The sequence below is a fragment of the Vombatus ursinus genome, unplaced genomic scaffold (genome assembly GCF_900497805.2).
Source record: "Vombatus ursinus unplaced genomic scaffold, bare-nosed wombat genome assembly UNPS02008267.1, whole genome shotgun sequence".
Lineage (NCBI taxonomy): Eukaryota > Metazoa > Chordata > Mammalia > Diprotodontia > Vombatidae > Vombatus > Vombatus ursinus.
The window spans coordinates 328,340-355,811 of record NW_020948045.1 but is presented as its reverse complement, the minus strand read 5'-3'; the positions used below and the strand labels follow the sequence as shown (position 1 = coordinate 355,811).

At 37.3% G+C, this 27,472-nt stretch overlaps 1 protein-coding gene across 1 annotated transcript in view; it reads left to right on the top strand.

Annotated features, from left to right (window-relative positions):
* LOC114034146 (1-phosphatidylinositol 4,5-bisphosphate phosphodiesterase epsilon-1-like) overlaps positions 1–27,472 on the top strand; it is a gene marked incomplete at its 5' end in the record, with an annotated part of 125,557 nt that overhangs the window by 12,399 nt on the left and 85,686 nt on the right. The window contains 8 exons of the mRNA XM_027849751.1: positions 2,739–2,861; positions 2,948–3,084; positions 5,942–6,180; positions 7,176–7,237; positions 7,335–7,500; positions 10,424–10,531; positions 24,202–24,318; positions 26,079–26,237. Coding sequence (XP_027705552.1) covers positions 2,739–2,861; positions 2,948–3,084; positions 5,942–6,180; positions 7,176–7,237; positions 7,335–7,500; positions 10,424–10,531; positions 24,202–24,318; positions 26,079–26,237 — 1,111 coding nt within the window. The remainder of the gene's footprint in view (positions 1–2,738; positions 2,862–2,947; positions 3,085–5,941; positions 6,181–7,175; positions 7,238–7,334; positions 7,501–10,423; positions 10,532–24,201; positions 24,319–26,078; positions 26,238–27,472) is intronic.

Sequence of the window (27,472 nt, the reverse complement as noted above, 5' to 3'; positions counted from 1 at the left end):
TATATATATATATATATATATATATATATATATATATATATATATATATAAAGGCAACATTGGCAATGCCTCCTTTTAGGACAACATGTTCCTGAAAACATTGTAACAGGCATTGTGGTATAAAGACTCTTGTCTGGGCAGCTCACTTTCTCTGGGCCTTGGTCCTTTGTCTTTAAAATGGGGATAATAGTGGCATCACAGGCTCCTTTAAAGGGTAAAATGAAGTAATATATCATGAAGCATTTGGCAAATCTTAGAGCGTTACATAAATGTAAACTATTATTCATTGTATAACCTTGGGCAAGTTACTTCATAACGTTAGGCCTGTGTTTCCTCAGTTATAAAATGAGGTAACTGGACTGGATGATTTCCAAATTCCCAACTCTAAATCCTAAGAAGGTAGACTGTGGTAAAGCTGACTGAGCATGCTCTGTGCATTCATCTGTTTTCACCTTTGCCATTTATGCATGAAATTACCTTGTTTTACCACTAGGAGACATTGGTGTGTCAGCTGGGTGACTAGGATAGCCACATATATCTGGAATACTCAGTTCAGATTTGAGTAACACATTTTAGGAACGGCATTGATAGGCTCGAGAGCATTCAAAGGATGGCAGCCAGGACGGGGAGGGGAGTTCATGCCATGTGAGGACTGGTTGAAGGAACTAGAAATACCTAACTTAGTGTGCAAAAAAGAAAAGACCTGGGGAGTGGGAGACATGCCAACTGTCTTCAAGTATTTAAAAGGTAAATATGTGGAAAAGAGAGTGCTCTTCTTCTTTAGAGCCCCCAAGAACACAACCAGAAGCAATAAGGAGAAGTTGTAAAAAGGTAGGTGTGATGTATAAACCAGGATATCTGAGCAGTTTTTTGTTTTTTTTTTAAGTTTCAGCTAATTCAGACAACCTATGTGTTCTGTAGCAACATGGCTCTTAGAGCTAACATGAAGAAATATTGTGTTAATTAAAGTTATCAGAAACCATAATAAGAATATTTAATTCAGTTCCACAAATGTATTAAGTTCCTACTCTGTGGAGACTGAGGCAGATAGGAAATTGAGAGGTCCATTCATGAAATGGACATCTGGTAGGAACATAAGACTCCTATCCTGTTATTGAAGAAGCATAGTCTTTGTCAAACTAGTTGTTTGACCTCATATTGACCAAGATCCCAACTTTTACTAGTTTTTAAAAACTAAATTGGCTGAGTTAATCAACTATTTTGACATTACAGAGATATAGCCAAGAGATGATGCAAGGTGTGTGTGTGTGTGTGTATATATCTCTTATTTTAATGTCTTTCTGAGCAGCAGGAAACACTCTCTTACTTACATCACTTAAAATCTTGCTTACTCATCTGGTCCTAAATCTTTGACAGCCTCGATTGGCCGGGCTACATGTAGCAGAGGTTACAAAGAGCCTAATCTGAACTCATGATTGATCTTCTCGACAGTTTGTCCTTGGCACATATATATTCAGCACCTTCTATGGCCTAAGATGCAGGTAGTTGTTATCTGGAGGCAGGATGTATAATAAGCAATTCATCATAATTAGCCTCAGGATGATGATACATGTTTATCAATCCTATTTATTTCAGGATTTGTCAACATTTTTAGTGCAGATACTAATAATTGTGTTGGGAATGACCTTGGAAGAATGTATTATTACCTTAAAGTGAAGAGTAAAAGTGGGTCCAAGTTAAATTTCTTATGGAAGTTACAAAAGAGAAGAAAATATTCTTGAATTTTTAGCATACAAATCATGAAGTTACATGAAGCTCCACTTTAATAAAATTGTTCCTTTTGTGTCTTAAATTTTTTGGTATTGAGAGCTTTCCTTCCCTCCTGGGCTGACTTCCTATATCTGAAAGACTGCTGTAAATTACTAATAATAAGAAAAATGATAAGAGAAATGCAAATCAAAACAACTATGAGTTTTGACCTCATAAGGAACAAATTAGCAAAGATTATAAAATCTAAAAGTAGTGTTGGAGCGACTACCAAAAGACAGGCACCCTACTATACTGATGATTGAGCTGTGAATTGGTCCAAGCACTCTGAAAAAAAAAATTTGGAATTATGCTGTAAAGGTGATTAAACTGTCCATACCTTCTGACCTAGGCATCCCACTACTAGACACATACTAGCTCAAAGATGGAAAGAAAAGTCCTACATACAACAAAATATTTGTAACAGAATTTTTTGTGGTAGAAAAGAACTGGAAACGACATAGGGACCCATCGCTTGCAGAACGGTTAAATTGTGTTCCATGGTGGTAATACACTATTACTGAGCCATAAGAAACAATTATGAAGTGGTGTGGATTGAAATGAGCAGAAACAAGAAATATGACACAGGATGACTGTATTTATAAAACAGAAAGATTCCCCCCAAAACTTGAATGCTCTGTAAATTATAGTGATCAAGTTTGGCCCAGAAGAAGAGTTGAAAAGCGTATCTCACTCCCTTCATTATAGAGGTAAGGGACTATGGGTGTAAATTATTACATTATAAACACAATGTTAGCTAGTTTTGCCAAATTGTTTCTTTTTTTGTTCTTTTTTTTTTAATCTTTGTTACAAGGTCTAGCTCACTGGGTCAGGAAGGAGGAGGAATATTTTTGGAAATTAGTGTGATGTAAAATCAAGAGGCATCAATAACAAGACTTTTTAAAAGATGGTCTGTGCTAAAAATGACAACATACATGTTTTACATAATCTGAGTGATTTCTTTATTCTAGTGCGTGGAGCAGCAGTAGTTGGCATGGTCGAGTTAAAGGTGGATTGAAGGGATTTCAGAATTTCATGGTTTCAGATAGCAACATGAGTTTTGTTGAATTTGTAGAGCTGTTCAAGTCGTTCAGGTAGGACATAATTTATTTTTCTCTCTTTCCACCTCAGAGCTTTTAAGCAATACTAATTACAAAGCATTTATTATTCTTATTCTCAGTGTACGAAGTCGAAAGGATCTCAAGGATCTGTTTGATGTCTACGCTGTGCCCTGCAGTCGATTGGGCTCTGAGTCTGTCCCGCTCTATACAAACCTGAGAATTGATGAAAATACTAGTGGTCTTCAGCCTGATTTAGGTTGGTTCTGTTATTTTTAAGTACCCTTGGATAACAGCACTTATCCTTACCTGAAAATATTTTAAAATTTAGTAATTAATTCATAGAAAAAGCCAGACATTCTATCTCAGGATATTGTTGACATATATGAATTAAAATACTCACAAAGAGATAGTGTGATATAGAGTGCTGTGCTGGAAGTTAAGAACACCTGTGTTCAAATCCCATTTCTAATACTTACAGGCTACATAACCATGTCACTTATTGTCTCTGAGCTTAAATTTCTTCATCTGTAAAATGAGAATCATAGTAATAATACTACCTCAGCAGGTTGTTGCAAGGTTCAAATATGATCATGTAAGTCAAGCACTTTACAAGTTCTGAAGTGCCATGTAAATGTCACTATCATTTGAAGAATAATACAGTCAACAGCAAAGATCTTTAATGTCATTTAGTCTGCCCCTTGCTATCAATTATCCAATCATTCAACAAGCATTTATTAAATATCTACAAGGCTCTTGGGATACAGATCCAAAGAATGAAACAATCCTTAACTGTCAGTGTGTAAACCCAAAAAGACCTTACTGTATAGTCTCAATCCTGCCTATAATTTATAGATAGTAGTAGTAATAATAATAATAGCCAGCGTTTGTATGGTGCTTTAAGATTTGCAGAATACTTTACCTATATTATGTCATGACACCCTCACAACAGCCCTGTGAGGCAGCTGCCATTATTTTCCCTATTTTACAGATGAGAGGAGTCTGAAAGCATTCAGGTGACTTGTTCAAGGCCATATAGCCGGTAAGTGTCCAAGGAGAGATTCAAACGCAGGTCCCTCCTGACTCCACAGATTCTAGGTCTCTACCCACTGGGCACCTTGTCGTGATCTCAGTGAAAATAGTGAGAAATTCTTTCCCCTTCATCCTCCTTCATAATATATACCTCTCATGTAACAAAGCACTGTGCATACAGTATTGTCTCTTAATAGCTAAGTCTTTTTTAACCTATTTTAAGCAGGTCCTCTGAGGGACCATTTTATAAACTCTTCATCATAGGACACTGGACTTGGAGTCAGGAAGACTTGGGTTCAGATCCCACCTCAGACACTTACTAGCTGTGTTACTTGTAGTCAGTTACATAATCTTTCTGTGCCTCAGTTTCCTCATTTGTAAAAGTAAGGGTTTGTCATTGATGGAAGGTAGCAAGCATTCATTAAACACTTACTATATGCCAAGTACTGTGCTCATCAAGCAGAGGAAAGAAATATGAGCAAAAGGAAAGATAGTCCTGTCCTCGAGGAAGTTTCATTTTAGTAAGGGAAGATAACGCAGAAAAGGCAACTGCAAAGGAGGTGGGGGAGGGTGCAGTACCCATGTGGGGCATGCTGTGAAAGTTCAAAGAGCCAGAAGCTGAGCCAGGAGGGGAAAGAAGCATGGCGAGCCTGGGCCCCTTCCCAAAATGGAGGTCCCAGAAAGAATTCACCAATGGGAGAAGGTAGACTGTAGGAGCGAAATAATATTCCAAGGTGAGAAGGCAATTGAAACATGGACACAAAGTTCAAATGGCTTTTTAAGGTCCCTTATAGCTCTAAATCTGTGATCCTATGATCTTCTTTGGATTGTATTCGGATTCAAGCACAGATACCAAATTGAAGATATTATTTTGCTAAATTAGGGTTGCTTCACAGTTTCTACAAATTATGTAGCTATTTATACATCTAGTATTGTGATTTTTTAAATTTGGCCAATGTTCTTACTGATATTTAATTTTCAGTCTGCTATGACTCTTAGATCTTTTTCTCTGAAATCCTCTCATATAACAGCAGCATGGGAATGTTGTGACTTCTCCCTTGCGGCAAAATACTAAGTTGTGTAGAAATTTAACCATGTTCTGATGGACCCATGGCCATTATGGCCTCACCTCAAACAAAGGATTCACTAATGATAGGAGTATAAACAGAACCCACACTCATGAATTTGCTCATTCTTTGCTTCTAATGATTTTAGTCATTGATGTTTAGTCTTTAAAAAGCATTTAAGAAAGCTAGGTTTGTCTGTATTTCCTTCAAGGAGCTTCACTTATCTGTATGATTAACATGAGTGTGGGCCAGATGATTTCTTTGGTCTCTTCAAGCACCATGGAAGGAAGGAAGGGAGCAAACAGTGTGTTATTGAGCATCTGCCACATTCTGTGATTTCATGAAATATGCATAACTACATTTTAATAAAGTGTATTCATTTTAATAAGGTAAATAAATTAGGAAAATGAGAGGAACTGATTTTGAGATAGATAGATAGATAATCTCTACGTATATAAAAATGTAAGTGGTTTTCAGTGAATGTCAGAATCTACATTCTGCTAACAGATTCTCACACTCAGTTCCTAACTCATGCTTCTTGCTCTCCAAGTATTTGCAAGATGCTCCCAATTGAATGTAAGTTCTTCAAGAGCAGGAACTGTTCTGCTTTGTTTATCCTCGATTCCACAGTGCTTGGCATATAGTAAGTGTTTAATAAATATTTGTTGAATTAAATTGAAAAATTCGGACCAGAGGCCCTGTAGTTTTTGTAGAATTTTTAGAGAACTAACACTGCATTCATTTGGTTAACTAGCTAAAAAGAAACATTCTAACCTAATAATTCTGTGGGTTGAGTCCAAAGCCCCCTCTCTTGCTTACTACCTTGATGACTTCATGTCAATCACTTACCTTGTCTGGATCTCATTTCCTCATCTTTACAATGAGAGGGTTAGATGAAATGGTTTCTGAGGTCTCTTCCGACTCTAAATCTATGATCTATGAATTCGTCTTCTAAATCAGCTTTGTGAAATTCCTTGGGTATTTCTCTTCAGGTTTAATGTGTTGTTTTTATTCTAGATTTGTTAACCAGGAACGTGTCTGATTTGGGCCTGTTTATTAAGAATAGGCAACAATTATCAGACAACCAGAGGCAGATATCTGATGCCATCGCTGCTGCTAGTATTGTGACTAATGGTTCTGGAATAGAAAGCACCACACTCGGCGTTTGTGGGGTTGGCATACTGCAGCTCAATGACTTTTTAGTGAATTGCCAAGGAGAACACTACACTTATGATGAAATACTCAGCATTATTCAGGTATGTGTGTTTGAGTCTCTTTTCCCCTGACTCACTAGAGTCTGAGAGGTTTGGGGCATTTTTTGAGAATTTCTTACCAGCCTTTCTGTTCTTCTGTACAAAGTTCTGCAACTTGGAGGCAGAAATAAAGGACCTCTTAAAGACCAAGCATACATACATACATACCTTTCATACATACCAAGCATGCTTACCTTTCTTTGTCTCACCTATGCTTAGCACAATACCTAGCACATCGTAGGCACTTAATAAAAATTTGTTGGCTACCTAACCAACCTCTAAGCATCTGACTTAATGACTACAAGTCCCAGAGAATGTCTTAGTCAATGAGTCTTACAAGTACATGTACGTGGTTAGAAGTGAATTAAAATTCAACCATATTTGGAAGTATTTGATTCCAGGGTTTGTAAATTAAATTAGCAGGAAAAATAAAAGATTAGCAACCTTACATGCAATAAATTTGGGACTGAGTGCCCACTTCTGTATAATGTGATTGAGTGCGATCAGTCCAGACTCATGGCTGTCTTTGTCATTGATTGACAGTCAGCAGTCAGGTGTGACAGTGTGATGCAGTAATTGAGATCAATTGTCAGTTAATAAGTATTTTTAAGGACCTACTACATGCAGTAACTTAAGTGAAAAGTAATAAGGGCCTGAACTGTGGTGGTAGCTATATGAGTGAAGAGAAGAGATCAAAGTATGGCTAAAAATTGAGATTACCATATCTTTCAAAGACTCTGATTTTATTTTTCATTTCTATAGACAACATAATTCTCAGGGTTTTTTAAGTAGAATGTTAATGTAATTAACACATAAAATTTTATTTTCTTTTTTATTAAAATTTTATATTTTCCAATACTTATGTTTTAAAATTAATTCAAGTTTTTGGTTCAAAAATTTCACCTGGAGTGTAGTGTAGCTTTAAAAATCAGAACATGTGCTATTCATTATGCTTATTCTCCTTGTTCCAAATTACATGGTCTTTGTGTCCCCTGCAGAAATTCGAGCCTAGTGTGAGTATGTGTCAACAGGGTCTAATGTCGTTTGAAGGATTTTCCAGGTAATTGGTTTTTTAATGATTATTTTTTCTTATCTATTAGTTGCATGAATTTTATTCAACTAAATATTCATGGTAAAATGTAATTGTTTTGACATAGGTTTCTGATGGATAAAGATAATTTTGCTTCACAAAATGATGAATCACTAGAGAATGTTAAAGAATTGCAGTTACCACTCTCCTATTATTACATTGAATCTTCGCACAACACATATCTCACAGGACATCAGCTTAAAGGAGAGTCCTCAGTGGAGCTATATAGCCAGGTACACAGAATTTAACTTAGTTCATGGTCTTCATTAGGAGATTGTTTGTTTGTCTAAACCAAAGGTCATTTAGCCTGACCTTGGATTCTTTAAACATGTTGCATATTCTAGGCCATTGCATGTCACATCTAGAGAAACATGTGTGGGAAAACTGCTTATGTGCACAGTTGTTTCCAGTATTTTTCCTGATCTATACTTAAGCTTTATTCTTTTTTTAAAAAAGGCATTTGTTTTAGATTCATGGCTTTTAAATTCTAGTTTGTCTGCCCTACTCTTCTAAAATTAGACTTTCTCATGGGAAAAATATCTAATAGCTTAGCTAAATGTTAAATAAATCATTATATTATAGTGGCAAAATAGAAAAGGGAACTTTAGTAAAATTTGATTCCAAGAATATTGTTTGTTTTGCCTTATAATTTGTTAGACAATCTATTACTATATTAACTGATTTGGAAAAAAAATTGTCTAGAGGAGCCTGCTGCCTCAGTCTTGCTGTGTGATCTTCAGGAACTATCTTCACTTCAGCTTCTTTATGCTCTCTAGGGTTCCTTCTAGCTTTAAATTATCTGTGATCCAAGGTCTATTCACATAAAGTCATCTAATATAAAATTATGTATTCCAAACCTGACTTTCCCATTAACTTTCTTTATAAAAATAAAGATTGTATTGTGAAAGAGGGGAAAAAATTCCTAACACGCCAATCCAGAGCTGGTATGTCCACCTCTAACCCCTACCTCCGTTTGTCTGTAGTAGCAGCCACTAGAACATTGAGCTAACCCCTGGCCACATGCTGATGTTTGCCCTAGGTGTTCAACTCCCCAGTTACCAAAGGAAACCATACTACCTCCACACTCTGAATTAATTAAGCAAGGCCAGTGTTCCTGCCTAGTAGTAGTAGAGGTGGCTGTCATCTGTAAGATGAAGTGACTACCTCTTGCTCTTTTCCATTTAAGCTATTACTTCCTACTTCTCCTGAATGTACTGAGGGTTCTCTTCAGACTAGCAGTACTAAATGAAGGAACTGTGATAGGCCCCTAAAGAAACCCTGCTTCAGTAGTGTTGGTGGTCAGCTTCTACATTCCTGATTTGTGATTCCTGTGTGCCCTGCTCCTGGGCAGGGCTCAGCTAGCACTGGTTGAAGGGAGAGGCATGTTGTGTCAGCTATATTCCTAAGGACAGAGTGATTCCTTTACAAGGCAGCACTGGTTTGCGTGTGAAAGGCCAGACCTGACCTCGTTGAGACATTTATAGGTTCAGTGATCTAGAATGCTCTTTCAAGGTTGTCTTTCATTAGCCTCGTAACTAAATTATATCGTTTTGATTCCCTACTTACCTGCCCCTAGTAAAAGCAAAATAAAAAACAGGCAATACCAGTCACACAGGGATTTGTTGCTCCTTATGTGCTTAATAAAAATCTGTTCGACAAACAGAATGGGAGTACTATATGCAGCACTCCACCACAGCTTCAGGGTGGAGGGATACACATGGTTCAGGCATACCATTTCCAAAAGCTACTTTTAGCCCAAGGTCTAGGGAAAAGAAATAAGTGACTCTCTCCTGTAGCCTTAGTCAGTCAGTTTTTAAGAGCTTTGTTGTGTGAAATAAATAGAATAGCAAAAAGCAAGATTTATATGGACGTCAAAATTTCATTGCAATATCTGAGCAAGAACTCTAGCCTTAGGATTAGACTTTTCTTAACATGGGAAGAGATATCATTGACATTGATCAACCATCTCATTCAATACAGGTTCATTCTCTAACATAAAAATAGGGGTATTTTTTCATCATGTCAAAAATATTAAAGGTTCTCTCACAAATAGATTTCTATGAAAATTGTTATACCCCCAAACAAATCACAGAGTAGTAGCCAAAGCATTTTCAACAAGAGCTGTACTTTATGAGGAGATACTTTAAGTACATATTCTAGATTCTTCTTCAGGATTGACTGGCAAAGAAGGGAGCTTTGGGCATTACTATTATTCTCCCTCTAAAATCAATGCAGCTATTTAACTAACTGAAGAGATTAATTTTATATGTTATACAATTTATTATACTCTTTAAGTGAGCCAGCCAGGTCCAATTAAATATAAAGTCCTATACTTTATGTTTAATATTGCATTTGAGCTCTGAAGGTCATTTGTTCTGTAAAATCACAATATTAACCAACAATGTGATAGGGCAGCCAAAAAAAGCTAATAAGGACTCGCACTACTTGGGAAGTCATAGCTTTCCTGGCCTACGTAGACCACATCCAAAGTACTGTGTTCTATTGTGGGCATCGTATTTTAGTAAAGACATTGATATGCTGAAGAGTGTTCAAAGAGCAGCCAGGATGGCAAGAACCTTGAGTTCATGCCATGTGAGGGTCAGCTGAAGGAATCAGAAGTGTTTACTCTGGAAAAGAGACAACTTAGGACTTGACAAGTTAAGACCATCTTCAAGAGGTTGAAGGCTGGAAGGTTTTGTATAGGATTTGAATGTGGAAGATGGATTAAACTTGTTCCATTTGTCCCCAGAGGGCAGAACAGAAGCAGTGGGTAGGTAGGGGCTGCAAAGAGCTAGATTTAAGCTCGATGTCAGAAAAACTTCGTAACAATTAGAGGTATACAAAAGTAGAATGAACTGCCTTGAGAGGCATTCAGTTCCTACTCATTGAAGATCTTCAAGCTGGCAATATGACTGCTTATCGAGGCACGTCGAACTGTCAGGGGGAGTCTTCTTCAGGTGGATTGGGCCAAATGACAGATGAGTTTCCTTCCTGTTCTGAAATTCTGTGATTCTGTTATTATGCTGAGTTTAGGGTTTTATCTCAGCTTAAGTTCTCACATGGACTAGTTTGCTCATCTGTAAAATGAACAGACTGAACTGGGTGATGTTGAAGATGCCTTCCAGTGCTAAATCCTATGGTTTTATAATCTTACAGGTCCTGTTGCAGGGCTGTCGAAGCGTGGAATTAGACTGTTGGGATGGCGATGATGGGATGCCGATTATTTACCACGGACATACGCTCACTACCAAGATTCCCTTCAAGGTAGATTCTTTATCATCATCTTCAAATGAAGTCACAAAAAGTATCATCCATTTACACTGTTTTTAAACATACACCCCAAAATACTATCTTTGGTTATTCATTAGATAAAAGCATTGCTGCAATTTTAAAATTATGTATAAATAGCGGCCTACATTCTCAAGTTTTCGTTTAAGAATCAGGAATGTTGGTTTCTGTTGAATTGCAGAATTACACCTGACTGTGGCAGGCAATATGGTAAGATGATTTCAATACATACATATGACATCCAACTATAAAATAATAAATCATTCTATATTATATACCACGTATACCATGCACAAGAAAGTCTCTCATCGCTCTGTAGTTACATCTCAAATGTAAGTTTTAGAGTGGTTCGTGTAATGTCTTTGCCGACTTTTGTTTTCTAGAATATTAGGTTGCATTATGTATCCATAATACATAGTTGATGATTTTTAGACCTGCTTTGAATGTGAAGACTCTGACCAGAGTATGTGTTTTCTTCTCCTTTATAGTAATAATTATCTACCTTAAGATGCTTTTCTTATATTTTTACATGTGCAGGTTCTAGTTTCACAACTAGCATTTAAGTGCCCTGAGAGCAGGGATTGTATTTATATCTCTATAAGCACAGTGCCTTTGCACATTGTAAAAACTCAACAAATAATTGTTGATGGGTCAAGCTTAGCAAAATAATAATTCTTTCTTGTGGTGTATAAACAGAATTTATTGCAATTATCACCTAATTTTGAGGAGTCAGAGGATAATAAATGATCATAGTTTTAGAATTGGAAGAAACTTTAGGAGTCATCTAGTCAAACCCACTAATCTTACAATGAGAACAGTTTGAGGCCCAGAGAAGTAAAGTGATTTGTTAAATTCAAATCTTGATTCAGCTCTTTACTTTGTTTGTAATAGTAGCCAAATCACTTCACCTTTCAGAGTCTCACTTTCCCCCTATGTAAAATGAAGGGTCTAGATTACTTCTAATGTCAATTCCCAGCTCCAAATCAGTTATCCTATGATGCATTTAAAAAGGGAACCTGACTGACCAAAGAGCAAGTCTAAAGTTATTTGTTAGCCTGGGGTGAGGAAGAAGGCTTTTCATAAGCAAAGTTCCTACTGTTACTAAAGTATATACCACCATCATGCCTTTTGCCTCCAGCTCACACTCATGAAACCTTCCCTGCCATGCCTTAAGAAGGCGACAGTATGTTATAGAATACATTTGTCTATTCCACCTTGAGCTTCACCCCAGGTAGGTCATGTATAGTCTTTGAACAGAGACTGGGTACCATTCCACCCCCTTTATTAGTCAAACACAATTAGATTTCAGAAAACTTTGGAGCAAAAATGTTTCTCCTTTCCTAAGGGAGAACAAACAAACAAACCCAGAAGTCGATATCTCCATCGCTAAGTATGGTCCACAGGCTAATTGCTTGAGGATTCTGTTTCTTCAAAGATGAATAATTGGGCTCATGCCTGTGCTTACCACATTCATCCCAGGCCACCCTATGCACATTGACCCATAGGTTACTGTGACATTTCTGTGTCTGTAATGTAATGTGTTGTGGTATCCATTTATCCATTTCTGTGTATAGGTAGTCTTTTTCTTCCAGTGTGGACGGTAGTACTTGTGACACCGAGCCAATTGTCAGATTGTTCACAGATTCCAGCAGGAACATGAAAATGTATACCTAGGTTTTGTCAGTTTACTTACATTAATTGTGAATAAAATAGCCACTCACTAAATTGGGAGGCCTGTACAAAGGAGATCTCAATAAGAACGTTTTCTGTGTAGATGATCACTGGGTACGCTGCACATGCCCTCCCACTTACTGACCACAGGAGTTTCTGAGATGTCCCAACATCCTAGACTTCTGCTTTTTCCTCCACTATTTTTGCTGACCACAGAAGAACCAACAGAAGCAACTCCATATATTTCTGTGCCACTGCCCCCCTGCTACCTGAAGTGTGCTTTCATTTTAAAATCAAACAGTTACTCTGCATTTTTCCCAGGTGTTTGGAGCTAGTTCTTTACTCATGATCATCCTCTGTGCCTCTTAACACCTGGGCTAAAGTCCCTAGAAAAATTTAATTGTTTGAGTTTTTCTTTGGGGTTCAGAGGTCCCCCTCTTTTCAGTTGTGACACGTATCTAAATCAAAGTTCCCCTCTCAGGCCCCTGTAAGCTTTAAAGCACTGACCTTAGTTGATATGTGACAATATAGGAGGCTTCTCACTTGGTCCTAGAAAATGAAGCTTTGTCTAGGTCTATGATACGTAATAATCCATTCTCTCTCTAGACTCTCGTGTGGCATGCTCAGTGGATCTGGGCATGGTTAGGCTATGCCTGATTTTCCATATACCCAGCTCTGTTCACTCCCAGAATGTGTTCTTCTAGAGTTCAGCCATACTTAGACAGGTTTGATTCTTTATTCCTTTCATTCAGGGATGGGATATCTGCTACAAGAGTGCTTCCCACCTTACGTTTTCTATTCACAGATTTGTTCATGGAGGGGAAAAACCCTATGGCCTTATATAGTGGATTATTATCAATGCAAATGATGATACTTTAGCCCAGTTTGTTACACTAAGTCGCCCATCTTATGACATTGTTCTTTACGGTATGGCTTATCCTACCTATCTGTTCACTCCTTTTCATTCTCTTTTACTAGATCATCATTTATCTCTCTGCTCCCTAAGTAGGGAGTCCCTCAAGGCTTTTTCATGGACCCTCTTTTCTTCTCACTCTTCATTCCCTTCCATAGTGATTTCATCAGCTCCCATGGGTTCAGTTATCACCTCTATGAAAATGATTTCCATGTGAGCATAGCTAGCCATACTCTGTGGTGCAGGAGAGAAAAGCATTGAATTTGTAGTCCCAGGACCTGAGTTCTAATTCCATACCTGCTAGCCATTACTCATGCTATCGGGCAAGTCATTTAACCTCTCTAGGCCTCAGTTTCTTCATCTATGAGTAGGTTGAAGTAGATGACCTCTAATGTCAGTGCCAACTCTAGATTTATGATCCTAATCTCTCTTCTTGACCCATTCTTACATAATCAGCTGCCTACTGGACATTTCTGCCTAGATATATCTCAAACTCAACATGACCGAGTGAAACCTAACCTCATCCCTCTATATTGAGCTGTCACCAGACAGCTTCATCCCATCCGGATGTCTGACAAGCACACTGGGACCTAGAAAGAGTGGGCATTCTGCCATTTGCCCTGCCTCTGCCCACATATCACATTCACCCACCCTCACTCCTCTGCTTTTTACCTCTTTCTCGGGGAATAGTAATTAGTAACAATCATCTGCAAAATAGATCGGATCCTCTCTGAATCCCAGTAATTCTGAATCATAGAATCCCTTCCCTAGCCATGACCTTGACTCCCTCTTATACTTTTGTATTAGCCTTATCCATCAGCAGTCAGTATCCAGCTCTGCCCTCCACTTCTGTTATGCTCTGTGGAACTTTTGTTCTGTTTTTTATTATATTGTCCCCTAAATCCACTCCTCTTCCCATTCTCCCTTTTTCTACAGAAAAAAAATTACCATTTTTTTAACTTACTCGGGTTCAAAATCTAGGGATCTTCCTTGACTCTTCATTCTTCCTCACTCTCCATATACAGTGAGTTGTCAAGTATTGCTGATTGTCCTCAACATCTTTTGAAATCTCCTCTTTTCTCTACAGTCTTCCAGGCCCTCAAACAGTCCTCTCCAAAATCCATCTTTTTTACAGATGTCAAATAGATTTGTCACTCCTATGCTGTGCTAATTGTGGAAGAAAAAGGACCTTGACATAGTGAGGTAAATAAAAATAAGCAATCTCTCCTCCTTCTCTCCCCCAAAGAAGAGACCTCAATTAAATCTACTCCATTAGAGAAGAGCAACCTCAGATTTAAGTGAGGATTTTTTTTAAAAGGCCTCTCCTTCCTTTCTCTCCTCATACAAAGGAAAGAGTTTCAAATAAGGTCTGCTGCTGGAGAAGAGAACTTTGGTGTTCATGGTAAAGGAAAATGGACAAGTCAAAATCTTTGGGAGATTCTGACCCAAAGAAAGATTCCTGAGGCAAAGGAATGATTCTCACCTTGATCTGATCCCCAGAGTTGGGGAGACCTAGATCTCAACTCCTGAGGCCCCACCAACAAAAATGAGTAAACAGAAAAAAATAATAGTAAAGAACTTTTATGATGCCAGGAATGACCAAGACACAAACCCAGAAGAGAAGAATAACTCAAAAATACCTACAATCAAAACCTCAAAGAGAAAAAAAACAACTTGCCCACAAAAACAAATAGAATCCTTTGAAGAAATTATGTAAGAATTTTAAAAGGATATTATAAAAGAAATACAGCTGTTGAAGAGAGATTTGGGAAAAGGATCAACCAATTAACAGAAGAAGTACAAAACTTTAGTCTAGTAATGAAGTCCCTAAAAATTAGAGTGAACCAAATACAAATTAATAACTTCAGGAGATAGAATTCTTAAAACAAAGTCAAAAGAATGAGAAATAGAGGGAAATAAAAGATATCATATCAAAGTTAACTGACATTAGAAACAAATAATAATAGCTAACATTTATATAGCATTTACTACGTGCCAGGCAGAGTGCTAAGTACTTTACAGTTGTCTCATTTGATCCTCACAACAACCTTTTGAGTAAGGCGCTATGATTGTCCCCATTTTATAGATGACAAAACTGAGGCTAACAGGTTGAGTGATTTGCCCAGAGTCACACAGATTGTAAGCGTCTGAGGCCAAATTTGAGCTCAAGTCTTCCTGTCTCCAGGTCATGCATTCTATTTACTCTGCCACTTTGTTGGCACAAATCAAGGAGAGGTAACATAAGAGTTATAAGCTTACCTAAAATACATGACCAAAAAAAAAGAATCTTGGCATTATATTTCAAGAAATCATTCAAGAAAATTGCCCAGACATATTAGAACAAGGTGACAATGTGACAATAGAAAGAATACACTGACCATCTCCTGAAGGAAACCTCAAAATGAAAACTTCCAGGAATGTCATTGCAAAAATACAGATGTGTTTTAAAAGATGTGTTTTTTAAAAAAAAGTGCTGCAAGCAGTCAGAAATAAGAACTTCAAATATTGAGGAACCACAGTTGGAATTGCCCAAGGTTGATCAGCTATCACAATAAAGGACTGGAGAAAAGAGGAGGAGATATTCCAAAAGGCAGTGGATAAAGGTCTACAGTCAAGCATACTTTCCCAGCAAAATTGAGAATAATCTTGCAAGGAAAAAAAAATAGATCTTCAGCAAAACAGAACTTTCGACATTCTTGATGAGCAAACCAGCACTGAAAAGGAACTTTGAATTTGTATACGAACATAATATGTAAGAGAAAAATTAAAAGATATGTACAAGTAAACAATCAGAAGGCACTTTATTAGAATTAAGTGTTCACATTCTAATGGAAGGGGGAAAGTTAAAAGGATTCTTTCAGAATCCTAATTGTCAGAAGTGATCATAGAGGGAGTCAGTTGAGACAGAAGACTTATAAATAGTTTTATGTTTTGAAAATACTGTTTAAAAAAAAAAAGAAAGAAAGAAAGGGGAGAGAGGAAAGGATATATTAGAAGATAATGGGAAGAAAGATGGAGAAACTTGTTAACACACATAACTAGAGTGCCAAAGGAAAACTACATACAAATGTGGAAGGAGTGGAGGAAGTAGGTATCATTAGAATTTCACTTCATATAGCAACATATTCAACTCATTAAGGCTACAGATAGGAAGAGGAAGAAGGAAAAGGAAGTATAAGAAGGAGGGTAAATTCATGGAGGGATTAATCATAAACAAAAACTGTTGAGAGGATAGTGAAGAAAAGGTTACTATGTGACCTTGGGCAAGTCACTTAACCCTGATTGCCTCACTAAAATAAAAAAAAAATGAAGAGAAGGTTAAAAGAAAAAAAGAAAGAGTAACAACTTGAAATAAACAGGGAACAAGTAATATAGGAAGAAAAAGCAAAAGAATAGTATAGAGGGAACTTGTAATCGGGGAAAAATAAAAGATTATATAGTTAAGTTTTTTAAAATGTTCTATAAATGTTATCTGTTTCTGTGTAATGAAAATATGAAAATTTTTAAAAATTTTTAAAAATACGGAGGGAAACAAACAATCAACTATCATAACTGAGAATGAATTAAATGAACTCACCCATTTGGCAGAATAGATTAGTAAGCAAAATTCAACAATACATTATTTACAAGAAACATGCTTGTAGCATACAGATTCACATAGTTGAAAATAAGGGGTTGAAACAAAATCTATTATGCTTCAGCTGGACAACAACAAAAAAAGCAGGGATAGCAGTTTAATTTCAGACATGGAAATAGCAGAAATAAACTTAATTAAAAGTAATGAAGAGGGAAACTACATTTTGCTGGAAAGTATCAGATGATAAATGGATTTCAGTGCTCAACACATATGTACCCAGTGGTTTAATTTATAAATATTGAAAAAAATTAAATGAATTATGAGGAGAAATAGACAGTAAAACTTTATTAATGAGGGGAACTTCAAACTACCCTTAATAGCCCTAGATAAGTAGTCAAAAATAAATAAAAATTAAGTTAAGGTCTTGAATAGAATTTTAGAACAATTAAACATGATAGACCTCTGGCAATTATTGAATTGAAATAGAAAGAAATATACCTATTTCTGAGTTTTTTTATGGCACATTTACAAAAATTGAACATGTCTTAAAATAGAAATACCTCACAAACAAATTCAGAAAGACCCAAATAGTTTACGTATTCTTTACTGATCACAATGAAATAAAAGTTACATTAAATAAAGAGCCTCTGGAAAAGTATTAAAAGTCAAAAAGAGACTAAGTAACTTAATCCTAAGTAGTTGGTAGATCATCAAATGACAATTTCATTAAAGATGAATATGCCAGTTTTTTAGCATGCAGCCAAAGCAGTCCTGAGGGGAAAATTTATATCTCTAAACACTTTTATTAAAAATAAGGGGAAGAACAGATCAATAAATTGGAAATGGCTAAAAATGCTAGGAAACCAATAAATTTAAAATTCTCATTAAATACCAATATAGAAATCCTGAAAATCAAAGGTGAGATTAACAAAAATGAAAGCCAAAAAGAAGTTGAATTAATAAATAAAGCAAGAAGCTGCTTTAAAAAAAAGTAAAGCATTTACTAATTTGATTAAAAAGAAAGAGGATAGCCAAATTGCCAGTATCAAAAATGAAAATGAATTGACAAATGAAGAAGAAATAAAGGATGTTATTAGAATCTATTTTACCCAACTAAAAGCTAATAAAACTAACAAATTAAATAAATGAGTATTTGCAACAGTACTACCTAAATTTATTTACCTATTTAATTCCCTGTTAAACTACCAAAAGATAACTTAATAGAACTATAAAAAATAGTAACAAAATCTCATGGAGGCAAGAAAGGGCAAGAATCTTAAAGGAAAATAATGAAAAGGAGTAGGAACAAATGGGGCCTAGCAGTAGCAGATCTCTAACTATACTACACAGCAGTAATCTTCAGAACAGTTTGGTCGTGGTTAAAAAATAGATCAGTCAGTGAAACAACTCAGATATACAATATACAGAAGCAAATACCCTCGTGTTCACTAAACACCAGGAGACTAGCTGCTGGGAGTAGGACTTGCTTTTTAATAAAAAACTGCTGGGCAAATTGGACAACATTGTAGAAGAAATTATATTTAGACCAACACTTCGCACCTTATAACAAGATAAGTTCCAAATGGATACATACAGAAAAAAAGTTACCTATCACATCTAGGGATAGAAGAGAAATTCGTGAACAGATAAGGGAGAGAGATGATTACAAAAGATAAAATGGATAATTTCGATTACATAAAATTTAAAAGTTTTTTCATAAAAAAAGCCAATGCAACTACAATTAGAACTAGGTAGGAGACAGAAACAAAATGGTGAAGAAATACAGCAAGCTCACCCCCATCCCAGATATAGGCAGAGCCCAACCCTGACATCAAGTACAAAGTCAGAAACCGTGCTGGAAGAAAGTGCAAGCAACAACAACAAAAACCCCATCATAAAAAGCTGTTATGGTGAGAGGGACATTTAAAATACAAACCCAGAAGAAGATAATGACTCCAAAACAGCTACAAGTAAAACCTCAAAGAAAAACACAGCATGGAACCAATTTCAACTAGAATTCCTCAAATAAATGAAGCAGATGTTTAAAAGAAGAGTTAAACATGTTTTGTTAAATAAATGGAATAAGAGTGCCAGAGAAAAAAATAGAAAAGAGATGAGAGCTATGGAAGAAAGAATTGGAAAGGGAATTGATAGCTTGTCACAAGAGGTACAAAAACCTTAACTAATCAACAAATTCCCCGAACATTAGAATATATAAAAATAGCAGCCAGTGACTTCATGGGACAACAGGAAATATTAAAACAAAGTTGAACAACTGAAAAATAGAAGAAAAATATAGCAAAAAAAAAACTGACCTGGAAAACTAATCAAAGAGAAAGAATTTAAGAATCATTGAACTATTTAAATGCCATGACCAAAAAAAGGGCTTAGACATTATATTTCAAGAAATCATAAAACTGCCTAGGTGTCTGAAAACCAAAGAAAAAAGTGAAAATAGAAAGAATCCACTAATCACCTGAAAGAAACCTCAAAATGAAAACTTCCAGTAACATGATAGCCAAAATCCAGAGTTTCCAGGTCGAAGAAAAAATGCAGCAAGTAGCCAAAAAGAAAGAATTCAGCTACTGAGGAGCCACAGTCAGGATCTCACACACACACACACCATGCACACAGAGTCAGGATCAGCTTCCACTCTCAAGGAATGGAAGCTTGGAACACAGTTCTCCAGAAGGCAAAAGATCTAGGCTTTCAGCCAAGTATGACTAAGTCCATAAAGCTTGCTATAATCCTCCAGGGGACAAAATGGGCCTTTAATGAAATAGAGGATTTCTAGCCTTCCTGATGAAAAGATCAGAGTTGTGTAGATGTATTTGATGTTCAAACATTGGAGTCAAGAAAAACATAAAAAAATAAATGCGAATGAATGATCATAAGGATTAAACCAGGATAAATTCCTTCTAATATGGGGAGATGATGCATATCCCCATCGTCAGAAGCCATAGGGGGAGTCTGATTAGACAGAAGGCTGAGGAGTGTGTCTCTTATGACTTGATTTTACAAGAAGAATGGAAAGGCAAGGGAAGACGAATACACTGGGAAGAATGTTGCACCCACTTTCAGATGAGGTCACTTTATTGTCAGTTTTGCTTAATTGTTTTACTTTCTTACAACAGATCTTACTTAAGTTGGAGTAATTTGTAAATGTTTCTAATATAAAAATAAAATGTCAATAAAAATAAAAACAAAAAATGAGTTTTTAAAAAAAAAGTGTCAGTTACTCCTTATTGCTTTTAGGATAAGATAAAAACTCTTCTTTTCGCTTTGTAAAGCCCTTCCCAATATGGCTCCAGTAGGCCTTTCCAGGCCGATGACACATCCTCATGTCCTCTGTGATTCAGTCAAGCTGGGCCCGATGTTCCTGTACACCACAGTACATCGCCTATTTCTGTCCCTTTACACAGGCTGTTCACCATGCCTGGAATGTTCTCCCACCAAACTTCTACTTCTAGGAATCCCTTCCTCCCCTCCAAGCTGAGCCCAAATGCTGCTTCCTCTAAGAAGCCTCTCCTGATTCCCCCCCAGTTGTTGGTAGCCACCAGCTCTCTGCATATTTACTTAGTAGATGTTCTGTATTTATTTATCAGTATGTCTATTGTATTCCCCTTATAGACTGTAAGCTCCTTGAGAGCAGGTACTCTCAATTTTGCATCTCCTGCTGTTAGCACAGTGCTTGACACATAGTAATAAATATTTATTGTTTAATTGATTCCCCACTCAAGCCAAATTCCCCCAAATATCCCTATCTACCCCGATATCTTGTATGTTCCCAAGTATTCACATGTTCTCTATGCCACTGGAGTGTAAGCTCTTTGAGGGTAGATACCGCTTTTGCCTTTCTTCGTATGCTCAGTGCCAAGCACAGGAGAAGTAGTCAATAAATGCTTATGGATTGATTGATTGGTTGGTTGGTTGAGGATACTACCACCTCTCAGTCATTTGGATGTTACCCTTGAGCCTACCCTCTCTCTTACTCCTTACATTCAATCAGCAGCAAAGTCTTTTCATTTCCACCTCCATAACATCCCACCCCCTTTCTTCTCTTTCCATTCCTTTCTGTAGATCTCCTTTATATATCTGTTATAATACTCTTTCTAAGTCATAAGGCTGACAATGTTACTCCGCCTGCCAGAAACCTTCAGTGGCTTCTTATTGCATTGAGAATAAAATGCAGACTCTTCCACCTAGCATCTAAGGCACTCCACAATCTTCCTCTTAGAGGCAGTTAAGTGTTATCACTGGAGTCAGGAAGACCTGAGTTCAAAGCCAGCCTCAGACACTTAACTAGCTGTGTTACCCTGAGCGAGTCACTTTAACCTCTGTTTGCCTCAGTTTCCTCATCTGTAAAATTAGGATAATAGCACCCACTTTGGACTGTTTTGAAGATCAAATTAGATAGTAATCGTAAAGTGCTTAACACAGTGCCTAGCATATAAAATGCTTCTTTTCTCTACTCCTCCCTCCAACTTACCTTGCCAACCTTATTTCAGATTACTCCCCCTCATGCTCTCTACATTCCAGCCAAACTGGGCTGCTAATTGTTCCCTGAGCTTAGCATTCTGTTTTCCACCTCTTTGCATTTGCATAAATCATCCCTCATTCTCTGCCTCTCAGAATCTTTATCCTCCTTCAAGGCTCAGCTCAGATGTCCTCTACTCAGTGAAACCTGCCCTGATCCTCCCCCCAGTTGTTAGCACCTTGGCCCCTCCTCAAGTTAGTTTATATGTCTACTCAAATGACTTATCTGTGTATGTCGTATCCATCCAGGAATTGTATGCTCTTCAAGTGCAGCGACTGCTTACTTTTTTCTGTCTAAGACAGTGCCTTCTTACATGGTAAGCAGCTAGCTGCACAGTGGATGGAGTTCAGAACTTGGAGTCAGGAAGGCCTCAGCTTGAATCCTGCCTCAGACACTAGCTGTGTGCCTCTTGGCAAGTCATTTAACCTCTCTGTTCTTCTGTAAAGTGGGAATAATAAGAACACACTCCACTGTGGTGTTTTGAGGACCAAATGAGATCTATTTCAAGTGCTTTGCAAACTTAAGATATTAATATTATTATTAATAAAAACTTGTGTTGAAGTTGTTAAATAGTCGGTTCATGCATTCATCTTGGCCAAATGACTGACTGCATAGTAGACTCCGCAAAACTGCCCAGCAATTTCCAAGGCTTTCAGAATTTCTTTAGTCACTTTGGCAGTGAAAGCCAAGTTCTTGTCTGACCCTCAATAGGAGTAACTCACCGCTAACAGAAGAGATCCCAAAGGGTTTAAGCAGTATCAGCCTAATCTTGCTTCCCTTCCCTGTTGATCCTACCTTTATCACCACTACTACCACCAACACCCCATGGGTTTGGGAATCTACTACCACCAGAAACCACTTCCTATGTTTTGTGTTATAGTAGCATGTGCCAAAGAGGTTTTGCGGGCAGTGGTTGGAGACAAGCCACCAGAGCCCTCCTTCCCTCCCTCCACGGTGGCAGAAAGATGTAAGGAAAATGAAATCTCCAAAGAATTCTTCTGCACCTGGAGCAACTTGCCAGATCTAGAGGAGAGAACCTTTCAGCTGTGACTGACTGCAGAGTCCCACCCACAGCAGTACAGATGGATCTAAAGGGAAAGATGATGAATAACCAAAGTCTTTTCAAGGATACTGTGTACAGGTTCTCTAAACTTCATGACGTGCAATTTCCGTAATTCTTCCTTGTAATGGCTTCTGTACTATTTAGAGGCAGGGTATTTTAGCTTTTGGGAATTTTGAAGAGGAAAAGAATCTGAAATCAGGAAGAAACAGCAGAATTTTTATGATTTTACATATTTTTGGGAAAATTTCTTGGACCTCAACGACAGCTCTACTCTAATGCTTCATTATGATGTGAAGATAACCCAGGATTCTTGAAGGCTGTGTGTCAGCATACCATAAGCTTTATTGTTCCTACCAAGCCTGAAAGACTTTGAATATGGCCTTGTTTACATATTTAAATCTATACTGTAGCTTAACTAAACTCATAGAGGCTTAATGGAGAGTTTGAGGCTTTTCAGCAACTTTCAAAGATCATTTGGTTAAGAGCAGAGAGTATTGCTGTCTGTGTTGGTGGAAGGATTACCACATTGCCAAAATTTGTGGCTCCTTGAAGTGTCCTTGAAAGAGCCTTTTCATTTCTTGGAGTTTTAAAAATATGTCTCCAAGGAGTTAAAATTAAGTCTTAGTTTTTGTCTTACAGCAATAATATATTTATTTAATTGTTCTTTAGCAGTGATACTAAATCCTCACATTTATGTGGTACTTTAAGATATAAGAAGCACTTTCACAGCAGTGCTATAAGGTTGATAGTCTAAGTATTATTATTCCCATTTGACTGAGGAAACAGACTTAGAGCTGAACCTAGGTGTCCTGAGTCCATGACCAATACTATTCTTACTATACCACTATGCCTCTGGAGTGGTATAATGGAAAGAAGTGAGAAGAGTGAGTAATGAAGCTTAAGTTCTAATTCTGGCTCTACCACAAATTAGCTATATGATCTAGAATACAAAAGCAAAGTGAGGAGTTTGGACTAAATGATGGCTGTCCTTTCCAGATATAAAGTTATGTGATTTGAATGGTTCAAAATAAAACAATTTTGAGTTACCATCTCCTAGCCATCAAACTGGCAGAAACAATTAAAAGCAATAAAACTCAATGTTGGAGGTGTTCTCATAGAACCTTTTTGACAGCATTTTATCAATATGCAGTAGAAGTTATCAAAATAATTATACTCTTTGACCCAGTTATTCCACTGTTGAGTGTTGTGCCCTGAAAATGTTACAGAAAAACAATATACAAAAAGCTGTTTTCATAGCATTATTATAAATAATTGCAAGAGACTGGAGAAACAAATATCCAACAGTAAAAGAATAGTTAAATATATTGTGGTACATAAATGCAGGAGTAGAATTTGGTTAAGTCTCACAACTATAAGGAGAACAAAGAAATCTAGAAAGACCATTATGAAACAATGCAAAATAAAAAAAAATAATAAATGAAGAGGTTTTGCCGGGAGGGACTCTCCTACCCTAATAACAGTAAACACTTTCAGTGCTATACCATTTGAACTACTTCGAAGATAGTCAGGTGGTGGCATTGGCATTTGACCCCAGCTTTCCACATCCAATTTAACTCCTTAGCTATGATAAAAAAAAATTAATGAATATTTTTAAGGAAATATGTGCATAGAAGGAGCTGATACTTTACTTAAATACAAAATGAAATTCAGCGATTTGATACACTTGTATGTATATACATAATCCACATTGAGACAACATCTATTTGAGCTGACAATTTAATTGCCTCACAAATTACAGTAGAATTTATACATATCTTGTTCCATATGACTTTACGCATTTTTTCTTAGTATATATATACATTATATGCTTCATATGTGCTCCTAGAAGAAAAATGCATGTATTCTTATATTTTGGCTCTCATAGGAAGTAGTTGAAGCCATTGATCGCAGCGCCTTCATCAACTCTGACCTGCCTATCATAATATCTATAGAAAATCACTGTTCATTGCCTCAGCAACGAAAAATGGCAGAAATTTTCAAGGTGAGTGCTAAGTTAAATGGCAGGAGAATATCATGACACCCTTCTTGTCAATATCACTGAGATTTTTCCTGAGTTAAGTAGGTATACACAAAACTTACACATAGTTTGAGGTATCTTAGAACCCTAAAAACAGCCAGAGGTGGGATAATAATTGGAAACACACTGGAACTTTTCTTGACTGTGACCAAGAGTTCTGAAATGATCTGAGGAAATTCAGAGTAATCTTTCGATGTCTTATTGCCAATCACAAAATGCTCAGTAGGCAAAGAAGACCAAGACTTTCTCTGGACAGTCTCAAGCTTCTAATGTATCCCTAGACGAACCTTTGAAATTTAGAGATACCTAAAGTATCAGGCATTCTGAGATGTAGTCCCTCCATTTGGAGGGAATGGGGAAAGACAGCTAACTTATTATTACTATAATAAATTCTTTAGAACTTAACAAATTTATAAATATGGAATAGGAAAAGAACCCAAATATAGATGTAGTAGGGGTGTGCTGTGCCCTTGGCTATAGTACATTTATCCCCGCCCCCTTTCTAATTAACTGGTTGGTCCCACTTGCAGAAGCATTGAATGTAGAAAGAAGGGAAGAGCTGACAAGGGTGGAATTTGACCAAGGGAAAGTAATGTAGCTTAGAAAGGCCAGGGTATAATTTCTTAAGGAGAATGAGCACGGGAAAGAGAGAAACAACATGCTGTCTGCTTAAAACCGAGTTGTGTTTTACCACAACCACCTTCTCTTGCAGTAAAACTTCTAATATTGAGTCTGTGACCTTGAGGTGTGAGCAGGCTCACATACTGGTGGAGTTATGCAACAGCAAGAGAAGCTAGAGGCATGGGAGAGCCATGCCATACGTAGAGTACCCAGTGTAGACATGGGACTGCATGCTTTTCCCATCTTGCCACTTAAATTGGTGGTTTGGAGCTCTTGAGTTTTAATTTGCCTGCCAAACCAAAGTAGGTGGTTTCTTGGTCTAGGAAGAAGACATGTTCACCTAAACCCCACAAGTACTTTAATGCATTCACCTTTATTCCTTTTCTTAGTTGTGTGAGCAAACTCTGTCGAAACACAGCAGGGGTAGGAAAATAAATGGAAGCACCATGAACCAAGAATGTAATTGGATAAATGCGCTCACACAAAAATCCTTAGACTAATGAGACAGGGGCAGAGCTAGGGAAGATAGGTAGCTATCTTTATGAAAACCACCAAGGGCTTGGTATGACCCCAGAACACTATCTGGTGTTGATTAGAGTACATAATCATAGGAAACGATGGACTGTACTTGATCCTTACTACTGAATAGGATCTGACAGTTTGATCAGTAGCACACCCTGGTGGTTAAATATCTGAGGATGCGGAGGTATAGAAGGTGAGAAAGGGGAGTTTTAGTTTTCTCTTTAGCTTTTTGTCTTTTAGTCCTGTTGATGGGATGCTGGGGATTTGAAAGCCTTTTAGATTTTTGCTCTTAACTGAATCTCCTAATTGATACTATAAAACACTTGATTCAGTGGAAGCTGGGTGAAAGCTTATGACTGACCTTTTGTAAAGATCTTCTTTCATGCCTTCCCAGTTTTTTCCCCTACTCTTCTTACCCTTCCTGCCGGAGACTCTCAAAAAATGTCTTTCCCTAGTTCTGTGCCAAGAGCTGTTATGGGAAGGCAGCCTTGTACTGAGGCAGATGTGGGCCTTCCGCCCCTGTGTAAGCAAAACTAGACATGAGAAACAGAGGTTTACTGTTTGTCTATCTGATATTTCAGAATGTATTTGGAGAAAAACTAGTTGCCAAGTTTTTGTTTGAGAGTGATTTCTCCGATGAGCCGATGCTTCCTTCACCCGACCAACTTAGGAGAAAAGTGCTTCTTAAAAACAAAAAGCTGAAAGCTCATCAGACTCCAGTGGATATATTAAAGCAAAAGGTATGTTCCCTACACAAAGAGATTTTTAAAATATTATTACAAACTAGGAACAAAGAACTAGTAGCATTGTTATATTTCATGTGGCCTTTTCTTTGCCTCTATGAAGCAGTTAATCAAGAGAATAAATTACTAATTTTTGGTTATATTTCCCCAAATAATTAATATAGCTAAAACTAGAAATTATGGAAACTGGGACAAAAGAGGGTGGGAGTAGGGTGGAAAGAGCCTGGACAGGCAAAAGCCTTCTCCTCCCAAAGAGGGAGAGTACAAAAGAAAGTCCCTTCCTGCTCTTGCAGTCTCACCAGTATATCCCAGTACAGATGACCAGATTAGATGCAGTCCTACCAGGCAGCCCTTTGGAGGAGGCCCGGGTCAGGATTGTGGGGGAAAGAGGAACAAACAGGAGGTGTAAAGGGAAAGGTAGATACCCTGGTGATTGAAGGTAGGACCCTCATGATGCAGTCACGCTAGACATCCCTTGAGAGGAGGTGGGAGGATGTGGCAGTGGAATGGGAAAGGGATGAGACCAGGGTCTGCTGGAGCCCCTCAAACTGGCTCACAGAGCCAGTTGCTCAATTTTCAACATGAGCATTTAAACCTTGTAAATCAGCTTCAAGTAAGGGCTTGATTTATTGTTTTATTGATTTCCAGATATAGGAAAATGACAAAATGCTAATAATGCAGATTAAACTTAAAAGTGTGCCCCATCTCTTTTTTGAGAATTGATTGTTGAATATTTATCAGCTCACCCCTGGGTAGGACCCTCAAGTTCTTCAAGATACAGGGCACACAGAGGATCAGGAAGGTCTGAGATGGAGTGAAGAAGAATTGTGCCACCTCCCTCTTTCTCACTCCCAAGAACATCACCTATCTACTGTATTTGCATTTTGGTTTTCTAAGTTACATTTAGAAAAAACTTCCTATGATCCCCTTCAAAAACTCTTTATTTTTGTGAAATTTGTTTCCTTTAGAATCTGTTTACTTTTTTGAAATGTTCTATGAAAGAAAATAGCAGAAAAATACCGAAACAGGAAACAGAATCCTGAGTTCTAGTCATAGCTGTCCTACCTATTGGCCCTATGACCAGGCACTTAACTTCTGTTGAATCTTAGTCTCCTCATCTATAAAATTGGCAAAATATTAACTGCCTTCCCTCTCATGAAGGATAATTATAATGATCTGGTAAGAAAATAAATATGAAAGTATTTTGCACACTGGGAAGTATGATAAAACTA